We start from the raw sequence: 24,352 nt of genomic DNA on the forward strand, positions 1-24,352 counted from the left end.
CAAATAATAGTCATAGTCGTCATACCTAGCCTTTTCAACTTTAACTGCCATATCATACTCATGGTTATTCCCCATGCTTAAAGCAGTAGACTGTACCAAAGAGAACATGTTAGGACTTCAACATTTATCCTTTATGGGGAAATTTGATAGATTATGGAATGCAAAGTAAAATCCAAGCAGTACCGTCTTATGAGTACAAGTTCACATTCAATAAACTGAAGTTCATGTTCCATTTTTATAAATTTAAACTACCAGTATCCAATGAAGGAAGACACTCAGACAAATCTGGGACAAATATGACAATAATCTCTTTATGGCTAAAGAATCCATCTTTCCCAATCCTATCGTAGTGTATTTGCACATGCCACATATAATGAAAACCTAATTATAAATTAAACCTGCAAAATCAAACTGACTTGCAACTACTTAACCATCGCAATAATTATAAGGGGAAAGCTATACCTTAAGAAAACGATTCCAGTTCTTGCAGTTCTGCAGATCATGTTTCACAACATCCTTTCCATATCTACAAAGATAACATCATTCAATATAATACCAAAAGTAGTATCGTCTTTGCCACTAAATAATAGATAGCAAGCAGCACAAACCTTATTGCAGTTTGAATTAAAGAGCTATCATCAACTGATGGATCACCGCCATCAGTGGAATTCCATGGACCACTAATTGTCATGAATGAGCAGTGTTTTTAAGAATGGCAAACCTAATGATATTGTAGATATGAGGCATGCGATCATCAGAGCTTCTTTCATATGATAGCTCCTCTGAAACATTCTTGCTTATCCCACTCATCAAGATAATCTGGAAAAGGGATAGAAAATTAGGATAGTCATATGATTCTATGTATTAATAGAAAGAAAACAGACAATGTCAGGATCCTATATATGTATTAACAGAGGCAAAACCGACAATGATCATGCTTAGAATCTTCAATTATGTTGAACATAAACTCTAATTTGAAGAAGGTTCCAAATATTTCTCTATTCCAGGAATTAACACTCGTTAGTTACGTAACTTGTGGGCAATTTAAAGAATAGCAAACGCAAGGAGGAAGGTCAGAGAAGTAACCTACCTTCACATTCCACACAATATTCCCACCTCCTGATATTGCAGGTTCTTCAGCCAATATTTTAGTTGTTGGTTCTTCAGCCCATGGTGCCGGATTCTAACTTGCATCAAGAAACTTTGCCCATATACTTTGCCTGTGTTTTTATAGTCTGTATTGCTGACAATCTTTATAGCACAATGAGTCTATTGTTGATCATTGGATATGTGTAGTAATCAAGCTCTTTGATAGTAACTGCCAAAATAACAATTTAATTAAGATTAGCAAACAGGAATACTCAACCAAGAAAAAAAAACAGAAAAGAAGGATAAATCAATGTCCATTAAGAAATAAAGTGTTTCCATTACCTGGTTCGAAGATTTGTGCAAATCTGATCCCAAAGATCCATGATCTCTCTGCCGCGAAGATGCTTAGAACCCCCTCTAAGTCTATTGATGCATAGCAAATGCCCAATCCCATCACAATGTATCATACCATATAACAGATGTGTTGAGTCTTCTAAGATACTATCATTTAGAGACTTAATCCAACGATCATCCTTGGGACATGATAATTTCTCTTCGACACAAAATGGTTACTCCAATCTAAACAACAATAACAACATATTGTCACGCCACAACCACAAAAAAAAGCTAAGAAATAAAGCCAAAGATTGCATAACAGAAGCTTGAATGACAGTGGTATAGTACGTACAAAGAATCAAACAGCAAGTTGCTAGTCTAGTCAGTACACTTGGTTGCTTTTCCTATGAGACCAAGGTAAAAGCTCTTTGATAAGTAAGACACTGAAAGACTAGTACTATCAAAACCTCAAATTTCCGGACTTATTCGCTACAAATAATGTAATCCAAGGGGTTTTTTTTTTAGTTGAACATTGCTAGAGTTAAAAAAATAAGAATGTTCCTAAGGTCTTGGATTACAAATTTCCCTAATTCCTAGACAGAAAACTGCAAACTTCATAACCAAACTACTATGTCTAGCAAGCGACCTATTATTCAAGTACTCCTATTCGAGTACATCAACTTCGATTGAAGCACATTCCACAACAAGAAGTAAGAAATAGACAAATTGCACAAGAATATAGCCGAAAATGATACAAATCAAACGCACACAAACCCCAAATTAGATCATAGGTTCAAAATCTCAATTACCTCCAATACATTGTACACCACATGCAATTTGATTGTTCCTTGACCACGAATCATGTAATATATTAAGCTGATATCTGAAACAACCCAATGAATAGATAAAAAGACCAGTTAGTACATTCTCATAATTCTGGCAAACTGGCTTTAGTTAGATGCTACATGAATATTCAAGACTATTATTTTGGAAAAAGCACGTATTAAGTTCTTCCTAACCTGTTTGCTGCAAAAGAATGACACCACAAGCCATTATTGTAAAACACCACAACGGATTTTTGGGCTGGAAGTTCCAACTTAAAGGAGATTCACACTAGACATGCAAATGCCCTTTTTTTTTTTTGTGGTTTGACCCAAAGAAGTTGACTGACGTAGGCATAGAAAGCTATGCATTTGTATTGATACATGACAATGCAAAGTTGTAATGCCAATCAGATAATTACAAAAAATTATTATCATGTTTATATCTAACATCCTTGAGTATAGATTTTCAAAAGTTTTATGCTTTATACTTGCTTCATTTATGTCACTAACGTATCAATCCATGGAAGGGATAACTTTGATTCAAATTCAAAAAATATAATAAAAATTACAAAGGAAAGTACCAGAGCAAAGAAATTTATCACAATGAAATCACCATCCATGCTTGGGCTTGATCCAAATATCGTTTCAACTGCCGAAAGACATTCTTTTGTATGTTCTCCAGAAAACAACTTTTTCTGCAGCGAAAGAGGCAACTCTACAGAGCCTGGTAAGGCAAGAGATCCAATGAGAAATTTGCAAAAGTACTTTCTACCTATTTCTTAAACAAATGCTATTATATTGAGAGTTTGAGAGAATGATGAGAGAAAGAGAGTAATTTGAACCTGTAGTATCATGTTTCTGATGGATAGAGAGAACAGGTGGTGATGAAATTGGAAGATAGGAAACATTCTTCTCAGCCAAGTGACAACGTTAGCTCTGCATAACAACCAGCAAATAAGACTAAAAATATAGCTCAATAGCATATCAAAGAAACAAATTTCATTTGCATGAACATTTCCATAAGATTAGGTAATATGAACGTATCAATGTGAACATTTTGTGAGGAATAGGGAGCTGCTGTTTCTTCTGTTCTTACTATTAATACTAGTAATAATTTTGTGAGGATAATTAGACTGCTAATAACTTGACTTGCAACATGTCAATTTAGGATGGTATAAGTAGTCAATGTTGAACCCTCCGATTCTGGATTGAAACACTTTCATTTAAGTGTTTTGGTCCTAAGAGAGAGAGAGATATTTAGTTTTTTGATTCACTTAAAGTGAATCTATAGAAACAAACACTCCAGTTTTTTATTAAAAGTCAGCATAAGGTGGTATATAATTTATTGAGTACATGTAGTTGTTGGCCAACAAAGTAAAGCTGAAAAACTGCAAGCTCTAAAAAGTGTCAAGGCCTGCAGTATCATGGGACAAATCATAAATTCTTGTAATAAAACGATCAACCTGCATTTGAGACCTACAATCTCCCTAACTATTGTTGAACAAAATTTAAATTCCACAGTATCCCGTACGCAAAAGACCATCTCTAAAACTTGCAGCCTTGGGATTATATGACAAGGTTAAAGGATGCCTGGCATAATACAGAAAAGGAAATGTAAATCAATGAACATGAAAGTAGCAGATTCTAGTATTCATATATGAATTTCTTGTGTTATATGCTACTTCATTGGAGTTCGAATGCAGTGGACAATGCAAAATTGTGGGATTTACTGAGCGATAAATGGGACAATGCAGTGGCCTAACTCTGAGAAAAACGAGGGTTGTATTCTTGGGACATCTTGAATGGTGCTAGATTATTCCTTAAAGAGGTGAACAAATGTCATTACAAAAATAATGAATGAGTTGGGGTCAGAGGAATCTGTAATTTTTTTTTGTTTTTGGAGTCCCAAAAGGTTGTTTCTTAGGTAATCCTAGAAGAATTGTCACAAACAAAAAATCTCTAGCATTGAAACCCTCACATGCTTCAGCATCCACCACAACATTCAAAACAACAATAACACAAAACTCGAAAACAACAGATACAAAAAAAAACAAATGCACCTTACTCTTTCCAGCCAATGAATGGTTCACAAAGTTCTGATCTTTAGGTAGAAATGACATAATGTGAAGAAGATCTGCACAACCCACAAACAAAAAAGCATATCAAAAACACAAAAATCACCAGCAACCTAGAAACAATGAACTGAAATCCAAGCAGTACCGTCTTGTTTGAGAAAAGGGTAGTCATCAACAGTGAGACTGACGAACCAGTCCTAATTGGTTGACAACCAGAGCATAATCGACGCGCCGTGGAGCACGGCCACCACCGCCTCCCTCTCCTCCGCTCTCTTTGCCTTTTACCTCTTCGCCCTTCTCGTCTTCCTCACCCTCGCCTCCTCCTCCGCCTCCCTCACCTACGCCACACTCTCCCCACCCTCTTCTTCCTCCTCCCCCACCTTCGTCCCCCAACCCCCATATCCCACCCAACTAGTTTCTCTCCCGACCCAACAGAGCCACCGCGTCGTCTACCACGACAACAACTCCTCTGATCCGACCCCTCCTTCCTTGGCCCACCTCCTCTCCTGGTCTAAAGGCGACTTGGGTCAGATCCTACGCCTCCTCGATGCCACCTACCACCCTAGAAACCAATACCTCCTCCACCTCGATCTCTTTGCTTCCCAGACAGACCGTGACCAACTGGCCCTCAAGGTCCAATCCGTCCCCATTTTCAGAGCCGCCCAGAATGTCCATCTCATCGATAAAGCTGATGTTGTGTACCAAAAAGGGTCGTCTTCTATCTCGTTCACTTAAAAGAGAGCGGGAGAGGAAGGAGGAGAGGGCTAGGGTTTCGGGGAAGAGCCAGAGAGGGGTCGCGTGCTAGTTCTTTCAGGAATAAGTGAGTGAGGTGAAAATGAGCTGCCAGAGCGAGTGGGAAAACTAACCAAGTGTGTGGGAAACGAAAATTTTGTTTCCCCCGTGTCGAAATTTTTAACTTCGTTTTCTCCGCCTTTTTTTTAACTTGTATAATCAATTCAGACAACACATAAATGAAATTTTGTTGTCTGATAGTTTACACTGAAACTTCATCCTAGGGATCCAACAAGCAAATCTCCCGCCTAGTGCAAATCGCAAACTCATTTCTCCCGCCTAGGCACATTCACACAACAAAAATAGGTAATTCCGTTGTAGGATCTTACAATCATGTACCCGCATTTCACCCAAAAATTAACCATTTTGGCGCTAAAGACTCTCATTTTGGGAACATCTAATTTTCTTCCAAACTTGCACAACGCAAACCAAAAATGTGTTGTATGATATTTTGCTCATACAACATATACAGCTATACTGTTGTACAACGTGAGTCAAAATTTCGACCCAAATTTGAGGAAGGTGAGAGGGAAATTTCTTTTCATTCAGACAACAGACAAATTCTTATAAGTGTTGTACAATAATCATGCACCAACAGATTTCTGATTTCTGGCGTCCTTATACAACAAAATCTCACTAAATCTGTTGTATGAAGCATTTTCAATCAACACACAACGGAATTTTTTTTTTCGTTGTCTAAAAAGCGTAGTCTGATGCAATTTTTGGCATAGTGATAGGTGGCTTCCTATGAAGAGTATCCTTCTATACCCCACTTGAAAATTCAAGCTATAAGAACCATTAAAAGCAAAGCTTACCCTAACTCATTAAGCATTGTTTCATCGTCATAAGACATGGGAAGAGATTTATCTCCACAATGCTACTCCAAAGTCATCCACCATTTAGTTGTCCCTTTGAACCTAGATCTTGGGATCTCCAATCAACTAGGTTGGGTATCCATGATGGCGACTTTATGTTTTAGGCTATATATATTCCATTTCTTTCGATGATCAACTTACTCTCTAGTCAAATTTCAATACAAATAATTGGGCCCACTTGTTTGACTATAACTTCATTCCAAATCAAATTCAATACATGAAAATTAATTCCATTCGAGAGTAGTTGTTACCAAGTCAAGTCTTCGGTACACCAATTGGTCGAGACTCACTACTTGTATTGACTAAAATTCATTTAGCCACACCCCCACAATTTAGAGGTAGTTTCTTTGTGATTAGCAAAGCATCTCTTCACGAATCTATGATGCTTATTAACTATTTAGCAGAGCGTCCTCCATAATTTTCTAAGTCTTCAAGACCGCTAATCACCAAAACCTGTCATTCTGTTGTTCTTTCAAAGAACGTTCCATTTATCTTCTTTAGTGGAGATTTAATTTTAAAGAGAGTTTACTGACTACCCCCACTATTCTCTCATTATTATGAGTAATTTTAATTACAATAAAATATCTGATAAATACCTTAAGAAGTAGGAACCTTGAACGTGCTCAAATGCAGACCATGGTTTGGTCTTCTATAACGCCATTTTAATTTAACAGGGTACTAAAATGCAAACCATGCAATTCATATATATCAGCATATATAAATTGCATTTACATTAAAATCCTTTGAACTACATATTCTATATAACTGTAGATACGATACATATATATAGTATGATCAGACCCATTTTTTTTCTTCTGCATATGAATTTACATAGCATTTCCTTTTATAAATTCCAGTAGTTATTGGACAGTTTTAAAACCATCGAAAGATGCAAGGTCCCAGACTTATAATCGAAACAACAACCACTTGCAGACATGCAGTAAAGATGCAATTACCAATATTATCAAAGTTGAATGTTAAACTAGATAGTAATGCATGTCCAGGTACGTATAGAAATCGAAACAAAGATGTTTGAACCCAAAATAACATTTTTTCCCGATAAGGAAGACTCGAAGAAAACTGGGCCAATTTCCGTGGCCCGACCTATTTATTTCCGATAGGTTCGGAATACATTGTTTAGAGGCCAAGTAAAGCCTATTTGGAGGCTAAGCAATCTTGAAGCAAATCTGAATATTCCTTGATTTACTAGTAATTATCAATATATTTGATAATTATGGTGATTTGCTTGGCTACGAGGACGGAGCATATTTGACAAAAGATCTTGCATTAAGTACCAATATATGTGCAACTAAGGAGTATGCAATGGACGTGAACAGTTTGAGAAGGAGTCAACCACCTTAATTGCAATAAATCAAGGAGTATATATAATTGCTAGGTGGTGGGCCAACTGAGGAATATATATATACATACATAATTGCACATGCATGGCAGATAGGCAATTAAGGAAGGTGAACTCCTTTGTTGCATACAAAAGCCAATACGTGGCTAATATATACACATACATATTGCATGGCAGATGGGTCAATTAAGGAGTCCTCGTGACGAGTGCTCGCGACGATATATATAATAAATGCATATCCAACAGCTTGCGACCAAGAGGAAGATTATGTTCAGGACTCTAAGAGGCAATTAATCTTTGCCTACATTCTAGCTACGACAGAGGATAATTATTAATTATCGCTTACGATAGATATCAAAACTATTAAGAGTTTTGATTTGATTCAAGGCCAATAACTGTGGCCTAAAATACAGTATTTCATTCATATTTGGAAAGTGAATCTGCAGTAGCCTATATATAGAGGCTAAAGACGATACAGAAGAGCACCTCTCTCTAATCAATCAATCCCAGCGATTACAAAGCCTCCCCGGAGCAAACCTTCAACCTCGTTGAAACCCGGTGACCGCCCGCCAGTCCTAGTCTCCTCGCGAGCCGACTGTCAGCATCACCAGATCAACCCGGCGACCGTGCTTCCAGTCCTAGTCTCCTCGCAAGCCAACTGCCAGTACTACTGCCACCGACACACCCAGCGAAGCAAGGGTAACGCCTTCGCAACCCAGCGAAGCTAAAGTCACGCTTTAGCAAAACCCGTGCTTTCTCCAACTTCCCAGTGATTGCTCTGCTCAGCCTTCAACGTTGAGTATCGATACGGTGAACGCAAAGAGACCACAACCAAAGCCCTTACCCGCGTAAGGCAAGAAGTCCTTTTCCGAAAGGCAAGAAAAGAACCCTGTGACGAGGTTGGTGCTCTCCTCGTCCACAGCGCTTGAAGAAGAAGTCAGGTCAAGGGACTACCCCAACGACTGCACCCCGCGGTGCTGGCACGCCTGCGCAATTACTCGCTCAAAAGAGACAGTTTGCACACCAACTGGTTTTGGAGCCAAACAAAAGATATAGCAAATGACCAAACCGATTTCGACTTAAGATTGTTGGTAAATATGTTGGTCTAATTGCTATATTTATAATAAAATCAAGAATTCAATTATGCAGATCAAGTAATAAGTAGAAAGCATAATTCAAATAAAGGTAAACCAATAAAAGTTAGAAAAACCTTAAATAATATGGTCGAGTCTAGAACTTGGTTCTATGTCCTTAAGACGAAATTGCCTCATCATCGGTGCTTCAAGGTTTTAATGGCAAACGTCTCCCAGGATACAACGACCTTCTTCTTGTGGTAGTAGCACTCCAAACCTCAAGAACAGCGAACTTAGATTGTGTATGAACTCTCTCTTGAAAAGACTCAATTGGTTTTCATGACACTAGGAAAACTCATATGTTTTGGAGAGGAGGAAAAATGAATTCAAGAAGTTATTTCAAAATATGGTGTAGCAAGTGTTTTATATATGTAAAGTGACTTTTGAAGGAGATATGACTTTTCACCAAAAGTTATCTTTTGTGATAAGCCATGATTTCTCATAACGTAGTCATTTACAAATATTCAACTTCACACATTTTCACTAATAATTCATCCACAAATTATGGAAAATAAAATACTTAATATTAAATTTTCCAACAATTTCTGTAATGGAATTTGAACGAAATTGAAAAGAAACAATTGACTAGTTGAGGTAATAGCAATCGATATGGCAGGTCTTTGTCTATGGTGAAGTCGACAACTCTGTTGCTTATGGATCCATATCGTGAAGGGGTATGCAGTTCTTGAATCCCAAGGCCCAAAAGAAAACCATCTAGCAGAGACAAGAAGCAACGGCTATAAGAAAATTATAGCTCACTGGTTTTTCCAGTCTGCACAAAATCAAAAAAATCAACGAGGCAGAGCAACTTTGCACAAGAAGAGGCAAGCAATATAGGAAGGACAACTGCATATAATAGTTTACAGGCCACAAAAACAGAAACCGAGCTCAGGAGTCAGACCTGCTGGTTTTATATTAAATATGAACGATGTAGAGTTATTGCGATCAGCTGGGTTTCTTCTCTGTGTGTATGTCCTTTTGGACATTACTCAAAGCATTTATATTTGGAGTCAATGCTTACTGTGTAGTGTGTACCATGTCCTTATGCTCACTTCATTCAGCTTTAATCTTTTTTATCTATTTTTTTTCTTCTCTTTTGTTTTTGTTGGTTTACATATTTATTTTGGGGATTCAAGGCAGTCCTTACTTCTGCGGCTGCCTCAGGTTCAGACCCTACTTTACTTTCTCATTCTTACTCTTCTTCTTCTTCATCCTTATATTTCCTTGGAACTAGCTAATTAAAGGAATTCTAATTTTAATCCTCAGAGTTTAACTTGGAGAGAGAGTTCTGTATTTCCTGTTCTTGTTCAAAACTTCAAGGTCAGTCCTTTCCCTTCTTTCTTTAGTTTATTGTAGGGGTTTGCATTTTGTTACTCCAATCTGCTTCTGTTATATATGTACCAATTTTATACCTTATTTTCTAGCAAAAGTTGAGCCTTAACGGTTGTAACTAGTGAAAGAATTGAGCCTAATATCAAAACTCAAATCATTTTGGAAAAATAATATAAGTAGAGCATATGAGCAAGGTATATAAATATGTAATTGCATTCGGAAAGATACCCTTGAGGTTCATTTGATCCAAGCATATATATGAAGCCATTGCCTTAATTAAAAGCTATTTTTGCATCTACTCATCCTTAAGTTTCATCATATCTATTTTGTAGCTGTAGTATGCTAAAAGCTTTGAACTGGCATTAGTATATATATGAAGCAACTGCTTCCAAAAAAACTTATATGTGACTCAAATCTTGACTCTAAGCTAAATCCAAAATAGCTGCAGGTATCATCTTCAAATGGCTCGTTCAGTACCAGTGCCCGCCTTTTTCCAGGTCCTTGTTGGTGATTTCTATGAGAAACTGGTAACATCTTGTCCTCCTTTTTTGGTTTTCAAGATATTTCCAACATTCACGAGTATATAGTTCTCCTCAAATTTAATTTAGGATGTATTAGAAATTCACAAATCCATATCTTTTTAGTGTAATCCATGTCAATCGTATGATTTTCATCTTCTATTATATTTAATGTGTGATACTGAATCATGAGCCCATATCTTTCTATATAGCAGGGGCGGATCCAGGATTCCACCTTCAGTGGGGCTTGGATTTCGTAACAAAGTGAAGAAAAAAAATAGTAGAGAACCTTGACGGTGCGAGAGAATTTTATTAATAGAAAAAATGATACACCTAGTCAGGGGGAGGGACATAATGAGCCTTACCCCTCCAATCCAATTATAATTCACATATATGTAACCCCTAAAATTACAATTATGTGAGCAATGTCATTACCTTTATTTTTTTTCAAGCTTTCTCAAACGAATTGTAGCCCTCTGCTTCTGAGGTCTGAGGCCTTCTCCTCATGAATCATGAATCATGAATCATACAAAGTTACAAACTGCAATTGAAGAAGAAATCAACATTAAACGGAAACCAAGTTATCAAACCCATTTCTAACAACCCAATCACTCAATCTGTACCATTACCTTTATTAAAATCAAGTAATCAACATCAACTCATCAACATCAATACACCATGTCACCATCAGTTAATCAGTATCCATACTCCATACTCCATAGGCCAAGCAATTATATCATTTCTGCAAATCAGCAATTTAGCAATTATACCATCAACATCAGTAGGACAGTAGCACCAACCGAAATCAAAACCACTGGCCATTACCCATTTCAATTTTCAAGTTTTCAACTATAAAACTTAAAAACCAACAAGAACTCAGAACTGATATAGACATATAGTGATATAGATTAAATGGAAGACAAGAATCACAACTTCACAAGATCAATCATCAAATGGAAATCAGGAAATCGATTATTTACTCATAAAAACTCAGAACTTCATAAATCAGAACTAGGGCGAGAGAGATGGTGAGATACCACGGAGACAGCCAGACGGCCCAGATGGGTACGAATGGGAGGTTTTTTTTTTTTTTTTAACACACCAAAACGACGTCGTTTTGGTGTTTTGAGAGCGTTTTGATTCATTTAGGTCGTGTTATACCCGAGCCAAAGCCCCAAATGACTCGAGCAGCCTCCTCCAACTCTTCACTCTCAAGAGCAGCCAATCCCAATCCCTTACTCGAAAAGTTGATAAAATCATGAAGAGCCCATAAGTTTTTTCAAGAATTTGGTTCTGAAGGAGGCTATTTGCAGAATTGGAGCAAGAAATAAGTTCGATTTGAAGAGAGTTGGAGACTTTTCAGACTTGTAGTTCGATTTGAATTTTGAAGAAAAGGAGTTTAAGGTATGATCTTGCTTTTCTCTCAACTTTCCTTGCTTTCTTTGGATGGTTTTGTGTTTGTTTGTTATGTGCTATTGGAATTGGAATTTGGATACCTTGTAATTGTTTGCCGCTGTTGCCCATCTCTATTTAATTGGATAAATGTTAGCAAGTTACAGAGGACGAGTGTGGTTTTATAGTTTTTGTGGAATTGTGTTTATGGTAATCATCGAGGGAAAGCAGAACGAAGGAGTGGTGTTTCACCTATATGCATCTTCAAAAATTGATTGGTTATAATTTTAGAATAATATAACTGTCAATCCGATAGGAGAAAGGCCTTGCTTAAACAACTGTCAATTTACCAGGAATTGGGAAGCCATATAACACAGTTGTAGATTGTTCAGCTGTAATTTGTTCTTCCTTTGTCTTGTGTATCGTTCTGTAAATGGAAGGGTGTTCGTCTTTTCTATAATCCCTAAGCCTACTAATGTTAAGATATGTCACTGGAGTTTTCATTTCTTTAAGTACACTCTCTAGAGCTCTCATTTTTGAAGGGTAATGCGTTAGATAAGTCTCATTAAAGATTGGTTCTGTTTCTTTGTGTCATTGTCCACCTGAGTTCCATTGCCCTCCACTGAAATGGGTGACTGAATATCCTCCGGAGAAAACCCGAGTCCTGTTGGCATTGATGTATCTGTCCATTTCACATGCAGTTTTATCATAGATTGTCGGACAATCTATGAATCTATGATAAAACTGCATGTGAAATGGACATGGAAGCAGCCAAGACAAAGAGAAGTACTGGTGGTCTTGATGGTCAAAGGAGTAAGTTATAGTTTGCTTTACTTGTATACAAGACCAGACAACCAAGTTTTTTCCTGATCTGCCAAGTAATTTACATTCTTCTGAAATCCTGTTTCAATTTGGGACTGTATAGGGGATTATGTCATGCCTGGGGAGACAAGAATCAGAATCATTGAGTTCAAATCAGAGCATCTTTGCTTTAAGAGAACTATGGAGAAGCACAGACTGTATCAGCTGGTAAGTAATAAGTGGTCATACCCAATGAATAAGCTAATTATGTTTCTAAAACCCTTTTCCCTGTTATGATTGAAAAAATAGTAATTCTTTTCTTTTGATTGCAATGCCTTAGTACAAGAATTTTCAATCATTTGGGTGAAAATTAAAGTTCCATCACTTGTGAATTAGTAGTTGTTCTTGAAAGGTCTTCACTTGTCAGCAGAGTTTTCTTTTATTTTATCTTTGTTCTTTTGTCATCTACAATGTCAGTGTATTTCTTATGTTTTGCCCCCTGATATCAAATATGTTCCAAATTGTAGAGCATTCCAATAATAATAGCCAGGGCTAAGGGTCTCATACTCTCATAAGCAAGCGGACTATATAGCTTCGGGATCCAAGCAACAGATCATGGCTTATTAAAGTGACTCGCATGAAAGATGGTCGTTTACTTATGAACAAAGGCTGGCGTGCTTGTAGCAAGTGGAACCGGATTAAGAAAGGGCACACCATTGTTTTTGAGTTTGTGAAGGGACATGTGAAGCTTCACATCATTAGAGCTGAGGGGTGTGATGTGATACTCACAGGTTCTAATGTAGTAGATTGAAGCTAGTTCCCAGTGCAGGTGCAAAACTCTTTTCAAATGCTATGATTAATGGGAATGTGATCAGAGCATTAACTTGTCTATTTTCAGTAAGGTTATTTTTCATTTCCGAGACGCTTCTATTCCTCTTATGTATTAGTGATTGTTGTTTGGTATGTTCTGTAATGGGATTTGAATGCAATTTGGAAAGAGATAATTGACTAGCTATTTGAATGGTCCTATAATGAAGGGAAAGAGACTTATTGTGATTACAGTTGCACTGCATTTCTACACGTATTTGTGTGTATGATCACTGTGACAAGAAACCAACTCCGGGAGACATTATGATTTGAACAAAGAGTACAACAGTCTAGCTTCAAACCCTTCTCTGCGTCTTAGCAGTACGGACTGTTATCATAAAGCCTATCCCGTAGATTGTCTAGGAATCTGAAATATGCAAATCTTCATGCCTGGTTATATAGAGGGCCAAAGACTCCCAGAACTCCTGTGATGAACCAATGTGCCACAGATATATGAAACCAGAGAATCGGGAAATGCTTTTGTATGCGTCAACATGGTTCCTTTTTGTATGTGGGCGTACCCAATACTTTGTATTACGTGATGTCGTGATCTCTTGTACGCTTTCGACTACTATTAATAAAATTATCATCATTTCTGCGTAAGGAAAAAAAAAATTGTGAATGCTAAAAAACCTGAGTATTTGCTGGGTGAAGTAGGGAAATTTGGGGTTGACAGTAGTACCGTCACAAAACTATAACCGTGGAAGATGTCATACTAATCAAAGAATATGTTACAATCTACATTTAAATATCTACATTATCTATGAAGAAAATGTTTCTGGGTTTCATAACTTGAGCTCTAATTTCCCAAAGTGAGAACTGATGTAAGAGCTTATCCTGTCCCAACGTGAGAACTTGGATCCATAAAAGCGCACCTTCACCAACTTTTTTGATCCATCTCTGATGAATTCCAAGTCCCTCGCAATGTTAATCTGCACACTTTCTTGGGCATCAAGCAAAGGTAATGGGACTAAACCTTGAGACTCTAGGTTTTTGATCCACCCACGCAATAAGTAATTCACAACCTGTATAAATGATGATTAGTCTTCTAAGAACACAAAACAGTAAAGCAAATGATGCCAAACAAAATTAATAGATTATGAGCATAAGTGTAGAGAAATTTAAAACCAAAAACTAATACGGTAGCATAATATATGAAGTTGGTCCAATTCCTAATAGCTTAATCCTCCGAGATCTACGTTTGTCAAACATGGTATCAGAGACTTGGTTGCTTGGAGGATAGAAATATAACAGACTACTAGTTATGGTAACAATTCTTGCATTACTAGCTATTGAATGGGAAACTGAAAAACTTCATGCTAATTACTAAAGAATTGTATACCTCAGGAACTTCATCATGAGGGCAGTGACCAGCTGGACTGATCTCATAAAAGAGAGCTTCAGGCACCTGCTTCTTCACCTGAAAACCCCAAATAGGTTGCACCCATGGGTCTTCTTTCCCATACATAAGACAAACTGGTATGTTGCTCATTTGACAACTGCACATAAAAATGCCCTGGAACCCTTAATAAACATTGACCAGAAAAAAAGTAAAGCAGATAAAAAAAATGTCTACATCAGTATAACCTTTTGTATTGCCTACCTGGATAAAGCCTCGTTAAATGATAATTGTCCCTTAGGAGCAAACATAATTGAAGCAAATGATGCAGCAGCAGCCGGATGTTCTGCTGTCTCGACTATGCGGGAAAATACTTTGTCAATGTTTGTTGAATGATCAGCATAAACTTGTTCCAGTATCTGCACTATACTCCTAGGATCACTGATCTTTTGCCAACTGAAATCAAACACGCTCAAAATGTTTTAGTTCAAGTATCAACAATAGTTTGTTTATAATATAGTCCACACAAAAGACACTCTCAGAGTTCAGTTCTCAGATTAAATCAGTTCCCACATAAAGAAGCCTCTCTTAAATCAGTTCACTTTCAATTTTAGCTAGTTTGCCTACTTGTTTGAAAATTCAGGAACTAATACTACAATTTACTCCAATAATATGTATGCCGGCTATAAGAAACTTACACAAATTCTACGAGCTTTCTGACATTGGCAGGTAGAGGAAATGTTCCTGCCCATGGAAATATTTTTGCTAGTCTTGGAGATCTTATGGGATTAGGTAGAAATCCCCAGAAAGGAGTTGCATTGAGCAATGTAACACCTTTCACTAAATGAGGGTTACATGCAGCAAAATATAAAGCAACGAACCCTCCCAGTGAGTTTCCAGCAATATAGACAGGTTCACCAATTACCTGCATGAAAAGTCAAATGTGATTATGTGATCACTGGTAAGTGGTCAATACTTGGTGGCATTCATGCAAACAACATCAACTTTTATTACATTTATTGATAAAAATGGTGTCACTAGAATTATCAATCAAGCCCAAAATGAACAGCCAGTTATGTTATATACTACTGCAATGATCATTCACATTCATGTATAATGCTCAATCTGGAACTATAATAATGCATGGTGAAAAAGAGGACACTTATAGCAAAACCAAAGTTCAGTGTGTAAAGGAAAGGAGAGGCAGCATGAGCTACAATATGAGCATCTACTAAAAGATCATATAGAACATGATTCTCTGCAAGTCCCCATCAGATTATGTAACAAATAAAAACTATAGAGCTATCGCATACCTCTTCTATGAAATAACGAACTTGATCCTGCCATAAATCAATGGAGTAAACAAGCTCACTTGCCCATGGTTCGGATTCATCTCCAAAGCCCCAAGCAAGATTGTTCTTGTCCGACATACCTTCTTCCCTAGTACGAGGGGCAGGGTCTTCCAATGGCAAGGACATGCCCTGGCCAAGGAAATCAATTGCCCACACTCTAAAATCTCGTCCCAAATCCTTCATTTGCTTCTCATAGTGAAATGAACCAACCCCAAAACCAGGAAGAAACAGCACTGGTGGGGAGCCTAAGTTTTCAGATCCTGCTTTCTCATAATGCACATTGAATTTGGGCTTCCATTCCCAAAAGCAACTACTTATAGGAGCACATATTTCACCATTGGATTCATCCGGTACACCAGGAATCAAAACTTTAGTTACTGATTCCCCAGTTTCTGAAATATTTGCATCCTCTTCCACACCAATTACGTAGCCATCAGAGCTTCTACTTGATAGAATTGGACCAACTTGTTTAAACTTCTCATGGGAGTTTAATGCCTTAAAACCTCCCCGGTGATTTAGTTTCTTTGAGAAAGACTGATTTATACGATAACAGCTCACAACCCCACTTGTGGAATCAAAATTAGCACAAAGAACTCTACTTTTTCTAAAAGCTGGGAGCTTGGATCCATTTAAACTCGAGCTTTTTACAACCAAGTTCCACCTTAAATTTACAACATCACAGCATGAAGCAGAACTGTATGACAGTATTTCCATGCCCAGAAATTGTATTCTGCAATAATCAACAACAATCAAAAGACTCAGCAAGTAGTTAACTTTACCCTCTAATACATTAATAACTGAGAAAACACAAATCAGAACTGATATATCCTATGTTGTACAGTGTGCACAAGTAACATAAATCATAAAGTGCTAATATAATCTTAGTTCTGAGACCCAGTTGAATATAACTAACACCCAATATTTTAATTCCATAATTCCTATCATTTTTTTGGAAATCAAAAACCAAGAACAAAGCAAGGAGAATATTTCCTTTTAACTAAATAAGCATAAGCAAAACAATTAACATGAACAGAAGTCATTATAAACTAACAACCCTGAACTTAATAAACAGTTCATGTTAAAATATCAAACAAAATTAGCAAACTTGACAATTCAAACAGCTCCACCAGCATGGCAAAGAAGATATAAATATAATTTTTTCTGTTGTGGGTTACCTTCAAAGTGAGCAGAGAAGGTTCATTACAGTTGGGGTGCGTTTGTGGAAGGTTCAATGTTCTCCAAGTAGTTAGGAGAATGGAGTAAGATCCAGAAATAGAGAGAGAGTGATTCGCGCGGTTGCTTCAACGTTTCTTCTTCCTCTTAAAGCCAAGCGAAAAAGGGTCTTTAGAATTTGTGTTTTATATTAATTCCCTAAATACCACAACTCCCCACTCCCCTCCAAACCGACAAACGACACAAGTCCAGACTTGCCATGCCTTCAAAATAGCTTTCAAAAGAAGTGAAGATATTTTTTCACGACTTTCGTTGTTTTTGTCGTTGTTACAAATAGCCGGCTTAATTAGTAAGTACCTAGTTATGTCTGATATTCATTATAGGTTGAATTTATATAATACTTATATCTCTTGAAATTTCCAATTCTCCAAATAAATAAAAGAGGTGATTGCCTTTTTTATTGTTTGGAAGGGTTAGTCTTTATCTTATCTTATATTTTATCTTATATAAATGGTTAAATTTTTGAACTACTATATATGCTCTCACATAATATAGATATTAATAAAAAAATTATTTGTATATGTGGATAAGATAGTCAATAGATTATATCATATTTGAAAAAATTGCAATATCTTCTATGGAAAAATGAGAAGCATCCCCAAAATGAGGATGGAAATTACTATAACATTTTTAATTTAAAAAATAAAAATAAAATAAAAACCAATTGACATGTGCGGAACACTTATTAAGGGACTAGTAAAATGAAAGTAAAATTGCGGGATGAATTTAAGAATTATTCTCAATATTTTTTTTACTATTGACCGATTAGAGCAACTCCAACAGCTTCCCTATAATAGAGAAGCAAAAGTCAAATCTTTAGCCTATTTTTCTTCTCCAACTCCAACAGATTCCCTAGTTTACAGTAATCTATAAAATCTCCATATTCTTCTTTAAAATTTTGGAGTTTGCTGTAAATATAGAGAATTTGGTTTTCTCTCTCCTCACTTTCTCTAAAATAGAGATAGTTATAAGGAATCTGTTGAGATAGTTATAGGGAATCTGTTGGAGCAAAATAGGCTCATTTTTCCCTAAAGTAGAGAAAAATCAAAATATAGGAAATCTGTTGGAGTTGCTCTTAGTGTAGTAAATAGTAATTAATAAATAGAATATCAGGAAAATGAAAAGAAAAAAATGAAAAAAAAAAAAAGTTCTGACAATGTGATGTTGTGATGGTCACCATTCATTGTGAATTTGTGATAACTCTAACTAGGCTACACTTTAAGACATGTATCGATTCAAATTTACATTTTGAATTTGAGAATGTGGTCACATAACCTATATTTCTTATAAAGCATCAAAATTAGGTAGATTATTTCTTGTATTATTTTTTTTTTTTCTTTTGCTACAACTATAGGTCAATTGCTGTAAATTAACAAGTAGCTTAAGGAAATCGTCAGAGTGGTTGTACCACATAAGTTAGTAATACGGTGTCATTTTATTTATCGTGGCATGTAAAATATTAATCACTTGAAACTCGATTTTTTAACTTACTTTTTTATTTTTTGGTCAAGACATGTATATTTATATTCACACTTTTAGTCACCTATAGTTTGGTATAAACGCACACGGTTCTTATTAGAGTATAATACCTTCAGTGGTGTTCACCTGATCAGTTGCTGACCAAAGAATTTATGCTCAATAACCCTTAGATTTACATCCAAGAGTTGAAAACAAAACACCTCAACTTAATAATAATTCTCTCTGCCAAGGGTGGTTGAGCATTATTTTCCTGGTCAATAACTGACCAGGTGAACATTTTCGATAAGACCTTATGTTTGTTTAGTCAACCTCAAGTTAGCATTGAAGAATGAAATTTAGCCACAAAAATATAAATAAAAACCAAAAACCCAAAAAAAAAATGTGAAGAAAAGTAGAAAACTAGTGGAGCAATTAAGATATTATTAGAGAGCTAGTTTTGTCCTTGGAGGCTTGGACCAAAACCCACAGTCCAGTCCCACTACACCCGTTCGTGACAAGCCCAAGTCCTAATCAAATGTCGCTTCCCAAACTCAATTTTACTCCACGAAGTTATGCTCGTCTGCTGACCAAAACCTTCTCTGCAGCCTACAACACGCCGCGACGTCCAATCAGACATGTCCAAGAATATCTTCATCTGACGTGGCAGGTATACAGCTGAACATTTGTCGAACTGGATGGGAAGGAGGGGAATTCGTTTGTAGGTAAGCAGAACCAGAAGCGAACTATAGTGTCACGCAAATGGACCCATCAGGCTTGGTGTTGGTTTACACGTTAATGCAACTCCATGTTTGAAAATGGTGTTCAACACTTCAACGTTTTCACCATGTACGATGGTGTTGGACTTGGAGTCTTGGATCTAATAAACGTAGTATCTTCCTTGCGGTTTAGGTGTTGGTGAAAACTTAAGACAGAAGATTTGACGGATGTACTACGATGGTAAATGGACGAGTAGTTTAGGCACTACATGAGAATTGTACTTTACAATAATATATGATCTAAGGACGCGTGTATATAGTTATAAATAATGATTATAAGTTATAACTATCATCTATACATCTTAACTCATAATAAATCTTAAGTGAGCGAGAAAGATAGAGAAAATATGAGAGCTCTGCTAGAGACTAGAGTTTCTTTCTTCTTTTCTTAACATAGCTGGGAGGCTACCCTCGTTAGAGCAACTCCAACAGCTTCCCCATATTTTGATTTTTCTTTACTTTAGGGAAAAATAAGTCTCTTTTACTCCAACAGATTCCCTATAACTATCCCTATTTTATGGAAAGTGAGGAAAGAGAAAATCAAATTCCCTATATTTACAGCAATCTCTAAAAATTTAAGAAAGAATATGGAGATTTTAGAGATTACTGTAAAATGTGGAATCTGTTGGAGTTGGAGAAGAAAAAGATGCTAAAGCTTTGACTTTTGCTTCCTTATTATACAAAAATTATAGGGAAACTGTTGGAGTTGCTTAGAACCCAAATCTTAATCTATGTCACCCAAACTTAATTACATTCTACAAAGCTGTGATCTTGTGCAACCGAAACAAATTCTACGGGCTGTAGTCCACCTCCAACACCAAGCCCAAAGATTCAGTGTAGTACATGTATAAACACGTGTCAAAAGACGGAAAGGACGGAAATTCATTTTACCCAAGTAGCAGCGAAATCGAGCTATACTACAAAAAGTCAAAAACCTATATTTTTTGAATCAAGCCCATAGGGGGAAATAGTATATTCATCACAAGTCAGAATAAGTTGTTACATACTATTCCACTGTCATTTAAAGACATAGACATATAAGAAGATAGTGATGGTACCCACAAGTTGACAGGACCCACCCCGAATTTCAACCTGAAATCCGAGGTGGCCCTGTGGGGCCTACCTTAGGGATAACTCTATCAAAAATTCGACAGAGTCACCTCTAAAATGGACTACCCAAAAACCTGTAAAACACACAAAAACACTTCAAGCAAACAAACTTTATACTCCTGGAGCCACCCTGCTCCCAATTACCAACAACTCTACTTTCACAAAACACAAAACTCAACAATACTAATCTCAAAGGTTATCAGAGCAATACTACTATATACAGGGATATAAAAAGAAGAGTAAAGGATCAAGGGATCCTACACTGCGGAAGTAGTGACAAATATGTCTCAAATGTTATGTACGCCCGACCTCCACTAATTCGCCTGCAAACTGGGCATTAGAAACCGAAAGGCCCAGGGGAAAGTAGACGAAAAACGTTAGCGTGAGTGGACAAAAATAAACAATTTAAAAGAAAAATGATTTCATACTTTCCCACATTTATTTCATTAAAAACAAATGCATGCAACAATTAGAAAAACACATTTAGCTTTAAATCCAAGAATTCCAAAACGATAAATCGACTAGCCTCGCTAGTCACCACATTCGAAAACTATATCGTAAAACTGAAATCTCGTTTCTCAAGAAAATAAGACCAGCCCCGCTGGCTACAGTGAAAATCGGACTAGCCCCGCTAATCAAGCAATGATAAAATATGGGGAAGAAGTTTCACCATACGAAAGAAGGGAACCTCCCAGGCTCGGGTCGGAGTGTCCCACACTCTGGAGCATCCCATGCTCTGCTCTTACTCACCCACGAACACATAGTAAGCAGGGAGGAGTACTAATAGGCTAGCTAGCAATAAATATGACGACCAAGGTATGGTGGATTAAAATCATACGAAAATCGAAAATCAGTAAAGCTTCCCCATAAGTCCCGCGAATAAAGAAAACATGGGTACGATTCCCAACCGTACCCGGAAATTCTCGTAGAAAGTCACATAAATCGACAGCTTGTCCCACACGCTAAAAGAATAATTAGATCATCATCAAGGCATTCCCAATGCCAAAACCGAAGGTCGATAAATAAATATGAAAACTAACTCCATCGAAATCTCATTTAGAAAATCTCTTATAAAATCTCAAATCGACGAATAGAAGCATAATATAAGTAGTATAATTCCGGAAATCACCTCGGAAATAATTCGTCGAAAATCATGCTTTCAAATAAAAGTCATATATCGGAGATACTTATTGAAGGCTCAAAATCCATTTCCGAAATTAAATCATAAATCCAAATCCGAGCATAATAAGTTCATATCCGAAACTCATGAAAAATCAATGTCAAATTATAATCCAAGACAAAATATCATGCTCGATGAATAAAATGATAATTAAATTAATCAATAATTTCAAGATAAATGCATGCATCATTATTTAAAACAAAAGTCCACTCACAGTGCTATTGGGCGACCACGCAAAATAGTTCCTTCATATAACTGTAGCTCGCGGCATTGCCCTATACACAATTATATTTCCGTAAACGACAATTCGATAAAATAATTACGAACCTAAACTAAACCTGAAAATCCCTATCTCCATTACTTCTCAAATTCAACCCAAATCTCTCCCACAACACCAATTCCTCAATTAACATATTCCACAATGAAAACGAGGGAAATCCGACGGTCGGATTTCCAACAATTCAATCACAAAACTTCAAACTTCGGAAATTCACAAATAATTCCAAACTCCTCCATAATTCACCAAACTTCACATACAAGCTCTACAACATATATACAATTTATTGGGCTAAAAACAGGAATTAAAACACTGCCCTACATGCCTCCACGCGCCACCAACAGTGGCAGCCCGTGGGCCCCACGCGCCACCTGCAACTACCTCCGATGGCCACCAAAATTTGGCAGCACCATCTACTCAACAAACCAAACCTCTTTCTCAACTACAACAAGTTCCAATTTTACCTGGAAGAGCTCCAATTTGGCCGGTGAAAAATTTCCAGAAAATTCAAGAACCCCAGGATTTGAAAGTTCTTCGATTCGACCTCCACACTGCAAATCGTGGCTCAAGGCTAGGGGGCAAATGATCCTTGGCAAAAACCGCACCTTCGACGTCGGTTTAGTGGCCAGAGACTGCCGGAATCGGAAAATATCAGCGTTGACTCAAAATTGCTACAGTGACCGTCCTCTTCTTCTCATTTCTGCACATTCCACAGTTCATATTAAGCTACGAAACGACCCAGAAATGAAGAGAAGGAAGAGAGCTTTCCAACGACATCTTATACGTCAAAATCCGTCGCCGGATGGAGGAGTTATGGCCGGAAGAAGGTGAAGAGGTCAGAGAGGAAGAGAGAATCGGGGAGAGAAGGGTGAGGGCTCGGTAAGTTTCCGAAAATAGAAACTTACCACAGTAACTCGGCTATTTATAGAAAATTATCATAAACAGTAACTTTAGTATTTTGGCCATAACTTTCGCATATGAACTCCGATTTTTACGTACCATATATGCACGCGCTCGGTTTAACGTCCTCTACAACTTTCATGAAGAATATTTTCTCAAATTTTGACCCGAACAAAAAGTCATATTTTAGGACCCCCTAAAAGTACTGAAACGACAGTAAAAGTGAAAGTAAATGTCGTTTACCGTCCTAATGATTAGTAAATCAGTAAATTCTGGTTCGGGGTGTTACACAAGTGATACATAAAAATAGACCTACTCATTGTACATTCAAATACGTTGAGGTACTGGAGATCCTCATTTGATTCTACTACGAAGGCGCTAAAGATACATAGAGTGCACATTGATGTTTAACTTCCTAAATACAAATAATTTATTGTAATTTAGACTAACTAAAAAATATAGGAATTGGCTTAATTAGGGATAAAAAAAACCCCAGCCTAATAGGACAGCCCCGAGAGAAGAGGCCCAAGTCAAGGCCCAGCAAGATAGAGTTGACCCAAGCCCAAACCACAACTCCACCACGCCTACAACCACTTGTACAATGCCGCCCAAGAAACCAGCACTTCCGCCAGCCTCGCCACAAGCAGCCCACAAGAAGCGCGTAGTCAAGCTCCACCACGAGCCAACATTTCTCGAGCCCCACAAGCCTCCGCCGATGCATCGCCCCACCCCGAGACCCACGAGCCCGCTCCATTGCCCAGACTCTCCAAAACCCACACCACCGCTGGATTTGGAACTCACCGTCCCTGCACAGAAAACTACCACAACGCCCAGAGATGCTGCCCAAAACCTGTCATCAACCACCTTGCCAAAACCACGAGTCAAACACTTTCTCTCCCGATCTCAGCCCAGGGCACTGAAGTACCCTTCGGCAGCCAGCACAGTGACAACAAGGCGATGCTGTTGGCCGCAGCCGGACAAGGAACTTTTTGGTGGTGTAGTGGCTCTCTCGCGGCTTTAGGGCTATAACCTTAGAGCAATAATAATAAAAAAAATAAAAAATAAACCCAGGAGAAGACTTGGACCTAGCCAAAAACCTACATATGCGTCAAAAGACTCAAAACAATTTCCCATAATAGAAGATAAAATCAATTTCTTTGAAGAATTTATAGAAAATTATACACAAGTGTCAGTTTGAAACTTAAATTAGCTATCAGGCCACCAAAGTTTTCTTGTATACATAAGGCCACTTGTAGCTTTAAATTATTTTCAACCTGACAATTTTACCCTTCCACTAACTCCATGATCATCCGGCCAAAATTCATTCTCTCTC

The 24,352-nt window shown here is 37.3% G+C and overlaps 2 protein-coding genes and 2 long non-coding RNA genes across 5 annotated transcripts; 2 read left to right on the plus strand and 2 right to left on the minus strand.

Annotated features, from left to right (window-relative positions):
• Positions 1 to 777: 777 nt before the first annotated feature.
• Positions 778 to 1,582, minus strand: LOC121051438. The gene is made up of 3 exons (XR_005805711.1): positions 1,432 to 1,582; positions 1,091 to 1,318; positions 778 to 819 (listed from the first exon to the last, which is right to left on the minus strand). It is a non-coding gene; the product is annotated as an uncharacterized LOC121051438 (long non-coding RNA).
• Positions 1,583 to 11,485: 9,903 nt separating this feature from the next.
• Positions 11,486 to 13,588, plus strand: LOC112194612. 2 transcript variants are annotated; one of them, XR_002934106.2, is made up of 4 exons: positions 11,486 to 11,738; positions 12,334 to 12,539; positions 12,652 to 12,755; positions 13,055 to 13,588. It is a non-coding gene; the product is annotated as an uncharacterized LOC112194612 (long non-coding RNA). The 2 variants fall into 2 exon arrangements; XR_005809084.1 differs by having other exon boundaries at positions 11,488 to 12,539.
• Positions 13,589 to 14,043: 455 nt separating this feature from the next.
• On the minus strand, positions 14,044 to 17,443 carry LOC112194606 (pheophytinase, chloroplastic). The gene is made up of 6 exons (XM_024334825.2): positions 17,261 to 17,443; positions 16,047 to 16,815; positions 15,432 to 15,658; positions 14,998 to 15,189; positions 14,737 to 14,893; positions 14,044 to 14,419 (listed from the first exon to the last, which is right to left on the minus strand). Exons 2-6 carry the CDS (start codon positions 16,797 to 16,799, stop codon positions 14,180 to 14,182), a joined length of 1,569 nt encoding a protein of 522 aa, XP_024190593.1. The 5' UTR covers positions 16,800 to 16,815; positions 17,261 to 17,443; the 3' UTR covers positions 14,044 to 14,179.
• A 6,177-nt stretch (positions 17,444 to 23,620) lies between these two features.
• Positions 23,621 to 24,040, plus strand: LOC112199221 (extensin-like). Its single transcript, XM_024340269.1, has one exon. It carries the CDS (start codon positions 23,621 to 23,623, stop codon positions 24,038 to 24,040), a length of 420 nt encoding a protein of 139 aa, XP_024196037.1.
• Positions 24,041 to 24,352: the final 312 nt, after the last annotated feature.

The sequence above is a fragment of the Rosa chinensis genome, chromosome 1, assembly GCF_002994745.2.
Source record: "Rosa chinensis cultivar Old Blush chromosome 1, RchiOBHm-V2, whole genome shotgun sequence".
Lineage (NCBI taxonomy): Eukaryota > Viridiplantae > Streptophyta > Magnoliopsida > Rosales > Rosaceae > Rosa > Rosa chinensis.

What these genes read in the sequence shown, in the direction of transcription:
- LOC112194606 (XM_024334825.2), bottom strand. Translation starts at nt 16,799, where the DNA reads ATGGAAATACTGTCATACAGTTCTGCTTCATGCTGTGATGTTGTAAAT. An exon ending in AGAAAGCTCGTAGAATTTGT is followed by an intron (nt 15,190 to 15,431) that starts GTAAGTTTCTTA and finishes GTTTGATTTCAG; the next exon opens with TTGGCAAAAGATCAGTGATC. An exon ending in TTTAACGAGGCTTTATCCAG is followed by an intron (nt 14,894 to 14,997) that starts GTAGGCAATACA and finishes TTTTATGTGCAG; the next exon opens with TTGTCAAATGAGCAACATAC.
- LOC112199221 (XM_024340269.1), top strand. Translation starts at nt 23,621, where the DNA reads ATGCCGCCCAAGAAACCAGCACTTCCGCCAGCCTCGCCACAAGCAGCC.